This window comes from Nuphar pumila, chromosome 4 (genome assembly GCF_984573655.1).
Source record: "Nuphar pumila chromosome 4, dmNupPumi1.hap1.1, whole genome shotgun sequence".
NCBI classification, from domain to species: Eukaryota; Viridiplantae; Streptophyta; class Magnoliopsida; order Nymphaeales; family Nymphaeaceae; genus Nuphar; species Nuphar pumila.
The window spans coordinates 1,254,701-1,265,440 of NC_143252.1; the positions used below are offsets into that span (position 1 = coordinate 1,254,701).

At 38.9% G+C, this 10,740-nt stretch overlaps 1 protein-coding gene across 1 annotated transcript; it reads right to left on the reverse strand.

Annotated features, from left to right (window-relative positions):
* Positions 1-1,835: 1,835 nt before the first annotated feature.
* LOC149839012 (putative peroxidase 26) lies at positions 1,836-5,416 on the reverse strand. The gene is made up of 4 exons (XM_090003915.1): positions 5,174-5,416; positions 4,927-5,106; positions 2,521-2,683; positions 1,836-2,269 (listed from the first exon to the last, which is right to left on the reverse strand). Exons 1-4 carry the CDS (start codon positions 5,414-5,416, stop codon positions 1,836-1,838), a joined length of 1,020 nt encoding a protein of 339 aa, XP_089860041.1.
* Between the last annotated feature and the right edge of the window lie 5,324 nt (positions 5,417-10,740).

A 10,740-nucleotide genomic window follows, 5' to 3' on the forward strand; every position in this document is an offset into this window, starting at 1 on the left:
GCACCTTGAACTATATCAGTTTCATCATCTGAGACAAAGTTCATAACCCGATTCCTATTTTGGCCCCGTCTCGCCCGTACCAACGCTGTTCGCCACAACGAGGAACCTCCAACCTCTCCTCCATCGTGTCTACCAAGGATCAGACCCTAGGACACCCAATCCACTGGTCCCAAAGCCAAAACACTACAGGTTCGATCCACTTGAATCTGTCAAATTTCAGTTGAAGTACGCATTGGTAGCAGATCCAGTTCTTCCTTCTGATTCATCTCCTGATTCCAACATTGGCGCATCAAGCACTAACTCGAAAGTTTTAGTGGGTACAATAGTAGGGTTAACCTCCATTAACTCACCTTTTTCAGTGGGGCCCAGCCTGGATGCATGGTGCATTTTGGCTGCGTTTGACATTGCTAATGTCACTCACCGTTTGATATAATCCGCTCCCGTCATCACTCCTCCCAACAACGGATCCCGCACATAGCCTTAGATGATTCCTTGATCCCCCTCACAAAATTGTTGGTCGACACCTGCTAAGGGCTGAACATGTTGAGTATGAGTGTCAATGGATCGGGTTTCACCTAGACCTGATTCGTACCAAACCCTATAGGGTCAGGGTTTGGTTATACAGAAGGAGGTTCAATTAAAAACCAGGTCGGATTCAAATGATCCGATTAGTACATAGAGCAGGGTATGGTTTGTGAAATTGCATACCAGACTCGAATCCGACCCGACTTTCGACCAAGACCTGTGATTTATCAGTATGAAAACTATTATTTTACTGGGTATATGGACCAGGTCTGGTTCATCAAATCTTTATAGGACCCGGTTCTGGATCTGGTACCCTCACCACAAAGTCACATCCAGTTCGGATTCACCTGGGTCTGAACAAGATCCAGCCCATTGACACCCATATTGTTGAGATCTGGATGTATGGTTTTGTTTCATGGACAACTGAGGGGTAGCTCCAAATGGGATTAGAGCTGAACATCCTTTGGTTGTGAGATTGAAACAGGGGTATTAATTTCTAAGGACAATGAAAGTGTTTCTTTTGACTTTTCTTTCGGTGCCCGTTAAGGCAGCTGCTCATGGCTCCCCTTGCAAAGGCGTCGTTGGAACTTGCAAAATATACTAAAACAAAAACATGCTTGGCTTGGCAAATAAAATATAAGCAAAAAGTGTCCGCGTTAGCTTGGCTCGGCTTGTTTAGCAATAAATATATTTTAGACCATATAACATAGTGAACAAATAATTAATGAAGCATTTTGGTTTGCAAGTAGTAAGTTTAGAGACAATTTTATTGCTTTCAGCTTTGAAAAGTGTATGTTTTGTTGTAATCTGATTACTTTGAGCTTTGAAATAATGTAGGTATATTTGTTGTAAACGATCCAGCTCGAGCTTGACTCATTTTGCTCGGCGTGATTATGAGCTCAAACTCTGCTCGGCTCACGACAAGAATGAGTGAAGCCTGAACACTCCAAGCTCGGTTCTTTTAGCTTGTTTAGCAGCGCTAGTGCCAGCACCTTCAAGATACATGGCCAAGGGAATTCTGTGGCAACATATTCAGGCCACTTAGGTCCAGCAAAATTTTGTCCATGCCTGACCGCCAACTGCTAAGGCAGGGCATCCATGTAGGAGGTGTCCGCTTGATGGATCAATACGTTAAGTACGTCCACTTCGCCGCTTTGGATGGAAGGTTTTTTTTTTTTTTTTTCCTCTGATGAAGGTAAAATTAAGGCATTCCTTAATAGCAACTGATAGCAAAGCAACAGAGTAAAACGTGCTTGATATAAAGCAGTTATTATTTGGGAGATTTCACAATCTTTTTAATTGTTTATGTTTTAGGCGAGGCTTGGATTATCTGCATTTCTGAACCGGCAATTCCTCCGAATTTCTCCATTATTTCCAGTGAGTACCCCAATTTCTCCCATCCTGCTCATTGACAGCGCGAATGATCGTCTGAAATCTTCAAAGCCAGCAGCGAATTCTTCCGTGATTTCAAGGGTGGCATTGCCAAACAAGAGCTGTTGATCTATTCCAAGGACACCTTGCTTCTTTAAGATGCGAGAGTAGTACGACTTCTTAAAGGTGTAGTGGTTGCCTGAGTCAGGATTGAGGAAGACAGCCAGATCACCACCTTTTTTCGATTTGCATTTTTTCCGAAGGTCGGTAACGAGGGAAGGTTTCATGTTTGGATCGGGCTTTCCAGTCCCATTGAAGTTATAGAGCCGGTCGTATATATATCTGCAGTGACTAGAGCCAACAGTATGTGCACCTACAAAAATTTGCCAAAAAAATAACCTTTAATGGATGACAAGCAGAAGTGTGGTATATATAATATTATGACCTTGCCTTCAACTTCTAAATTTTTAGTACAAGTAGAAGTGTGGTATTCATAACTCTCTCATGTGTCTGCTGTATGAAAAAACTTGATGGATGACGATGTTTCTACTGTAGTAAACCGATGACTGACGAATTGGTTAACATCTTATTTTGATGCCAGAGAGAGAGAGAGAGAGTAACCACCCAATAAAGTTGCTAGATCCAACACATCTAGGCCCTTAGATTCAAAGTATTTTACGCCTTGCTCCCATGTGATGGAAGGGGAAGGAAGGTTAACAGATGCCATGGAACTTGGTGCCGTGCTATCCCTTCTCCCGGTGAATACTGGATATGAAGGTGCGCCCGACTACATAATAATAAATTTACAAGAAAAAAACAATCAACTAAAGATAAAGAGACAAAAAAGGTTAAGATATACCAATATAAACTTGAAATGAGAAGGCCCAATTCGGCCAACCTCCGTCTGCTTTTGGGCCCCCACAACCGACATACTGTCAGCGAAAGATGGAGGGCAGCCAGGTGCAGAGGCACACTCAAAGTGTCCCATGTGATGGCACCTGATCCTGGCTTATTGTTCATATCATTTAAGAAAATTTTCCAAAGCACACCGAAAGTTTTGGGAATCATACATTACTTTTCGATATCCAACGTTACTTCGTCCTTACGTTCTATGTTCTTTCCCACCTACCCAACCTTCTATTGCGGAAGTTGTTCAGCTCTTTCTCTCCATCCCTCATGGTATCCAGCAAGGGCTCTTCTTTCCAATCTCTCTCTCTCTCCTGCACGCGTGCGGGGGAGGGCACGACATGATATAAGAACTTAAAAGAGAGGGCGAGCTAGCTCAAACACTTATATCTGGCTCCGGAGACACTCTATGAGAGAAAAGCCCAATGAAACGGTGTTGTCAGTAGGAGGATCAACAAGTCTCTACTTCCAGCTCCACCAAATAGTTCTATCCTTAAGACACCTAACAAATACTCGTGCCCACCCTTTGCAAAGGAGTCATCTTCGCTCGCCAAAACCCCTTTCTCTGTGGAAGCAAATACTCATGTTCTTCAATATCCTAAAGAAGACAAACCCATCTCACATCAATTTGCATCTTCTTCTTCTTCAAAACCACTTTTTTAAGCCCTAATGGATCTTCCTCCGTGCATTCTCTTTTCAATTTAATTTATGGATTAGCACCGCTTTCTTTTCAGGCAAGCTGTTTCTTCAATATTTTACCAATCATGATCTTTGTAAGTGTGTGCATCATATTATCTGTTGAAAATGCTAGGTGTAACGAAAAATAGTTGGCAAGACGAGAAACCGAGTAGATCAAATCAGTCCGCATCTCATGTGGGTGCAATCAATTGTTATTGTGGGGAACCTTATATGAATGGAGGAAAAAGGGAAAGTAATGTGCTTCGGTTTAGCTATCACGTTGAAAAGTATGTCTAGCTAGGATAACTGTCCTAAGTTAACATGGTAACTTCAATTACACATTTAACGACAACTTAATTTTAGGAAGTAAACTTTGGGTTTCTTTAATTATTCATGGAACAGTTTATGTCTGCTTTTAACATTTTCTAAAAGTCGAGTGTGTTTTGATCACTGCTAAATAAATTAGGTTTAAGGCTGACTCGTGTAGTGGGAGTAGGGTGATTTCGGCCGATTGAATTTGCTTTTGTTCTTCATTCCCAGTGATAAGCTGACACTAGAATGAGATTCAACAGTCAATTTCGATCCCATCTTGTACAGAATGACTAGAGCATATACTGAGTCGAAAGAAAGATTTTGGAGAGCAGATACTAACTTCAGCTTCCAAGAAATGAAATAAATGAAATTTACTTCATTAGAGGCAAATTAAGGATGTTAAGAAGTTAATTAGCACGACAAGAATAAGAGAAATAATATGTAAAAAATTGGAAAAGAGGTGAAAATTGAAGTTATAGCAGAAGTGAGGAAAGAACGCTGAGGATAAAAAGGTAGTTTTCAAAGATGAAAAAACATGGTAAATAAATAGTAAAACTTGCTTTTAAGGCCGTTTGGAAGCAAGAAAGATGTAGGAAAAGTGATGTAAAATGAAAAATCCGTAAGGATTTTCTGACACTTCCAAGCTAGAAAGACTTTCGCTGAGAGTTTTTCTAAAAAGTATGCTTTTTGATAGGAGACATTCTTCCATGGGGGAGGTGGAGGAATGTATACGTAGGAATATTTTCTACCAAGAGAAAATTTATTTTTATACTCCTGATCACAACCACCCACCATCAGCACCACCACCCATGATCATCACCACCACCCTCCTACTCTCTCTCATTTTTTCACTCTGTTTTTTCTCATGCTACAGAAACAAGCAAAAAACTTTCTTTTTAGAAAAAATTCTCATTTAAAAATCTATCATATGCAAAACCTTTTTTTCCTATGAGAGTTTTTCGCTCTTCCAAACATGCCCTTAATGCAACCAAGTTAATTGTTGGCGTGTTATATAATAAGAAGCATAAGTGGCCCATGCAGTGAGGCTCTTGCTGAGCCCAATATACGCAAGTCCATTTGATCCATTGTCCATTAAGAATAGCTAAAAGAGGGAAGGGAAGAAAATGAACTGACGAGTGCGGCAGCATCTCTGGTAGCAAGGTTGAGGATGTCGGCACAGGAGACAACGCCTGGGCACCTGGCCTCCAACACCCTCTTGATCATATCAATCAGATCGAATGCCCTCAACCCTGCATTCTGGGGTGCCATCTTCTCCGACTTGTCTCCATCCAACAGGATTGAGGCATCACATCCCTGGCAACATGAAATTGCAAATGAGAGAGAGAGAGAGAGAACAACCCATGCATGCACAGTTACTTACCGTAACGAAGCAGTCCGAGTATAGGAGGCGGAGGAGAGCAGGGGTGATGGAGGGGTCCTCCACCCACGTCTTGTTCACCATGTGCCTCACATACACCTCTGCATAAGGGCACGTGCGGTTGATCCTGTAGAAGTGCAGCATCGTGCCTGAAGGCTCCTTCAATAATTGGCCCACCGCTGAGGAGGCGGCCCACAGACTCAGCACCACCACCACAGCTACTATCACCATCCGCCCTCTACCCATTGTGGCTAACCTCTGTGCTTGGGCAATGGACCACAAGTGTTAGCCCTTAGGCCTCTTATATAAATCTTGGTTCATGCTAGTTTACATTTTCAGTTTATATCGTTTTTTAAATTTTTTTTAAGCCACCACCCTTCTTTCTGTACAAAACAAGAGAGAAATTTAAAAATGAAATGGAGAATCGGGGAGAGAATATTAAAATAATGATTGTATAACAAGATCCAGGCGATCCATAGGGCAACTTTCTTTGATACTAAAGCATGGACTTAACGTCAAGATTACCCTTAAAAATTGAACTTTATTAATGGAAGGTGCAGCACCTTTTGACTGCTTGAATTTTTAAGGTCGGATGGGTCCTGGTGCTTTCCACTCATCTTAAATTTGTCATTCTCAGGTGGGTTCTAGCCAGGATATTTAATGAAGAGTGAGCCGCCAATTTAACCGGCAACTTTCGGCCTTGTCAACCTTTTTTTTTTTCAGCTTGTCAGCCTCTGTGATACAGACTTAATTTGTGAACTCATCAATTGTTGTAGAGATCTGAATGTTAGCCTAACGAAAATGATAACTAGTTATCGAGAGATCTTATGTCTTAAGTGATAACTCGTTATCTTACTAAAACCATAAATGTAGGTGAGATCACGAGTTATCGGAATCAACTAATATTCACAAAAAGTAGTTGATAACTCGTTATCAATAGATAACGAGTTATCTGGATCAACTAATAGTCCGGAACCAAGTTCTTTTGCACTTCTTCAATCTTTAGGAATCGTGATAATCTCAACTAATTTAGCTAGTTAGCGACATGTGGGTATGGTTCGACAGGCCTCTTTTAGATTTGGGAGCTCGTTGTCTATTTGGCTCTTGTTGATCATGTGCACCCATCAATTTCATTCCTCAAAAGGGCCAAAATTTCTACATATGAAATCTTATTTCTAGTTCAGGACATTTTGGTCATTGATGGATGGCCCATGTGCACCACCAAGGGCTCATATTCATCTCTTCGTGACCACGTTAACCCAACTCCCAAAATTAATTTTAAAAGTCTACGCTACAAGGTAGCTGCAACTAAACGGATATGATCCATGAGATGATCATCCTTGTCAAATCCAGCTCACCTTCAACATGCATACGCTTGAGTCTATCCAAAGTATACAGATGAAAAGCTTATTGCATCTGCAACAGGGTTCAGGCTTTCGTTCGTTACTGTCGTGCATGGATCTGGACCTTGGTTGGGTCCATCTTAATCTGATCCGTTTTAAAACATGTAAAACATGGGTAGGAGGACTAGTGCAATGCCCTATTGACACTCAAGTCGGCAACATTTGAAAGGTTAACCGTAAGCTGAAAGTGCTGGCCATGTGTAGGAGAAAGAGGAAATAATTAATTTGGAACCAGCTAGGTCCAGTGGATTTCCAGGGTCTTAATTGTGATGCTACCGATGCCCTTTATTAGCAAAAGATTTTCCCTAGGGTAGAGAAAAGAAAAAGATCAAGGAAAAGATTGGAAATTGGGCTTTCGAGGATGGAGGGGCAGCACCTCAATTTCGGATCGTGGACATATTTAATGTCACCTTTCTCCTAGGGCATGCAATTGGTGTGGATCTTAAGATAATGAATCTCTTGTTTCTTAATCCCCATTGCCTTCTTTGATTATACAAAAGTGGGCAAAGAACAAAAAAGGAAAAAAAAAAAAAAAAACTTGTGGCATCACCCATAACCGACCAGATGTCGTTCCATTCCCTTGAAATTGACAGAGACAAAATTTTTGAAGATCCCTGTACAATTCTATTGCTCAAGTCCTTGATATAGACCACGTGGTGGAAGAGTCCAAATCTAACTCCAAAGGTCCAAATCTTGCAAAGAGATCTAAGCATGACTGATCCGAACCTGAGATCCAAGTTTCATCCAAAGCAAGCCACTTAAACTAAGTGAAACCCAAGCCAAGTATCACCGCATCATCCATGCAAGCCACCTCAGCCAGCAACCACATTAGCTGTGTGGTACCAACCCTTGTGCACCATCTCTTGATACATTAAATGCAAGTGGGACCCACATAGGGCATCCCTTAAAGAACGGCTTGGAAGGATGTGTGGGCCCCACTCCTTGGGCGCCCCAGCCATTTTAATGGCCTTAGTGAACCGTGCAACCCTTTGACTTAGGTAAGGGACTTAGGCTCAAGGTCTGAGGTTAAGTAGGTGAGGTTTGGTTTAGACATCCTTGTGAAAAAAAATTGGTTCTCTCAAACGGTGAAACATAAAATCATGAAATTCTAGAAGGTGGTTCTAGGAACCTTAGTGGAGGTTGGGTCAAAAGTTTAAGGTCAAAGGCCATGGGCACAAAAATCTATGTTTCCAACTCCTATTGTAGATTCAAGGAATCCATAAAAGGGGTGGTTGCAATGGTACTTGTAGACTGCAAATGGAGGTGGTGTGCGATGATAGTCGAGTGTGCCTTAGCAGGTGCAACAAAGACTGCATCAACATTCATATCTACGTGAACCTGGTCCACTCTCGTATATTCTTTATGAATGGGTCCTTGAGCATTCTCTTCCTCCTGATCGTCGCATGCCTCCTCTAGAAATCCACCGCCTCTATTAATGGATTGAAGTTGTTGCACTAAGTTCATTGCTTGTTGAAGGCTAGTTTTGAAACTAGCCATATACACACCACCAACTTTGGCATTGGTCCTCCCAGCGAACTTGTTGATGAACTTAGAATTCATCACTGGTGGTTGGTCTTGGCCTCTTTTAGGTGACATTGGATTCACTTTGATGCCAATTGATGCATTTCTAAGGTTTGGAATGGGTCAAGTCAAGGATTAGGGTAGGTCAAATCGTGTAGGCAGGTAGGTTGGTTTTGTTGGGATTTAATAGAGGCCAGGAGAAAAATAAGATCTCCCAATATACTGCAAAGAAAAATCCCAAATTTTAGGACAAAGCTTTGGACACATGAATCTAGTTCCTGTTAAAACTTTAGAACCTAACTCCACTGGGTTCAGGATATACAAGTTTGGAAAATCCCATCAGAATTTTGGTTTAGACGGAGTCAGGACTGGGTTTTGCTCAAACAGGGATTGGTGGAAAAAATAGTTCTCTAAATTGGGTTGGCAAAAAAAAATAAATTTTGGACTGTAAAAATGTTGGGAAATCTAGGGTTCAAATTTCATCTATAGATTAGGTCTGGATTGGGAGATATGACTCGTACAAGTCGAACCAATTTCTATAGTTCATAGTAGGCAGAAATGGGGCCAAAACTAGGTTTATTCGGTTTGGGTAGGTTCAAGGTTGGGCTTGGGTTAAGGTAAGATCTGGTTCTACTTACTAGGGCTCAGTAGACATGTTGGGAAGGTCTACTATTGGGTTGCAAGGTTAGATGATCGACTGAAGGTTTGATTCACTAAGATTGAGTCTGAACCACCGGTTGTTTGACATACACCACACAAACTAGGACTTAGGCATCATCCTAAGTCCTCTTGGTTGGATGACTTACTAAAGGTCTAGACTCTAATGGCTTAGAGCCTTAAAGCAGAGAGAGAGAGAGAGAGCTTAAGGGCCAAGAGAGACAGAGAGAGAGAGAGCTTAAGGGCCAAGAGAGACAGAGAGAGAGAGGTGAGTTCAAGACTCAATTCATATTTCATTTTATTTATTGATCATGTTATTTCAAAGGAGAACATTGCCTATTTATAGGCCCAATAGAGGCTCAAAAAGCCTTCACAAATTACAAAGATGAAATATAAATGCAATCCTACTTTAGATAAAACCTACTAAGCTTAAATCCAAATTTAGTTAGCACCTATTTGAGACTAAGTATAAATTATAAAACACCTACATATCCCTTAGATAACACCTCACTGGACTTAGGCTATTATTGGATATCAACTCCTTGGAATAGCCAAGGAACTTTTAAATCAACTGCACAACTTCCAAATTCACAAAAATAGGAAAGTCACCCCCATTGGTGGGGCCCCGCCAGGGCTACCTTGCCTTCTTTGGATTCGGATCTGGGTCTAATTTGGTCTTGTGGATATTTTGGATATAGGTCAAAGAATGATTTGTATCAAAATCAAATTTGAATTTGCATTAATTCAACTTTAGGTTTGAGTTTTTAATTTTGTTAAAAATCAGAATTTTTAATTTAATTTCAACTTTAAACTTGATTTTGAAATTCTAATTTGATTGAAAAAATTAAGTTAACCTAACATCAAACTTGTGGATATTTTGGATATAGGACAAAGAATGATCCGTATCAAAATCAAATTTGAATTTGCATATGTAGTTCAGCTTCAGGATTGAGTTTTTAATTTGGTTTCGAGTCAAATTTTCTAATTCAATTTCATCTTTAAACTTGATTTTAAAATGTTAATTTGATTTGAAAATTTAAGCTTAGCTGACATCAAACTTAATTTCTATATTTAAGTTTGAGTTTGAAATTGAATTTGAATCTCAAATTTGGAATAATATTTTAATATAAATTTTGAGTTTAAATTAAAAGTTAAATTAACTTCGAGATTGAATTGAAATTCTATGAAGTTTGAATTTGAATTTTCATTGGAATTCAAAAAAGAAAACCAACTTTGAATTCAATTTTAATTAAAAAATAATCATTAATTTTAAGTTTAAATATCACTTTGAAACTAAATTTGAATTTTCTTGTTTAATTCAACTTCAGGTTTGAGTTTTAAATTTGGTTTCGAGTCAGAATTTCTAATTCAATTTCAGCATTGAAATTCTAATTTGATTTAAAATATTGTGTTTATGTAACATCATAAGTGAGTTTCAATATTTAAATTTGAGTTCAAAGTTCAATTCAAATGTCGAATTTGTTATAGCATTCGAATATGAATTTTGCATTTAAATTTGAAGTTGAATTAACTTTGAGATTGAATTAAAGTTCGATTAAGTTTCAATTTGAATTTCAACTGAAATTAAAAAACCAAATTCTATTTTGTTTTGAAAATTTAAGTTTAACTAACATTAAACTGAATTTCAATATTTAAGTTTGAGTTGAAAATTGATTCTGAATCTCAAAATTGGAATAGTATTTGAATATGAATTTTGTGTTTAAATTCAAAGCTGAATTAACTTCTAGATTGAATTGAAATTTGATGAATTTTAAATTTGAATTTCAACTGTTATTCAAAAAAGAAATACAACTTTTAATTCAAATTCTAATTAAAAATCAATCATTGATTTTAAGTTTAAATATTACTTTGAAATCAAATTTGAATTTTCATATGTAATTCAAGTTTAGGTTTGAGTTTTTAATTAGGTTTAGAATTAGAATTGTTAATTCAATTTCAGCTTTAAACTTGAATTTAAAATTCTAATTT

What these genes read in the sequence shown, in the direction of transcription:
- LOC149839012 (XM_090003915.1), bottom strand. Translation starts at nt 5,416, where the DNA reads ATGGGTAGAGGGCGGATGGTGATAGTAGCTGTGGTGGTGGTGCTGAGT. An exon ending in CCAGAGATGCTGCCGCACTC is followed by an intron (nt 2,684 to 4,926) that starts GTCAGTTCATTT and finishes ATTATTATGTAG; the next exon opens with TCGGGCGCACCTTCATATCC. An exon ending in GGATCTAGCAACTTTATTGG is followed by an intron (nt 2,270 to 2,520) that starts GTGGTTACTCTC and finishes AAATTTTTGTAG; the next exon opens with GTGCACATACTGTTGGCTCT.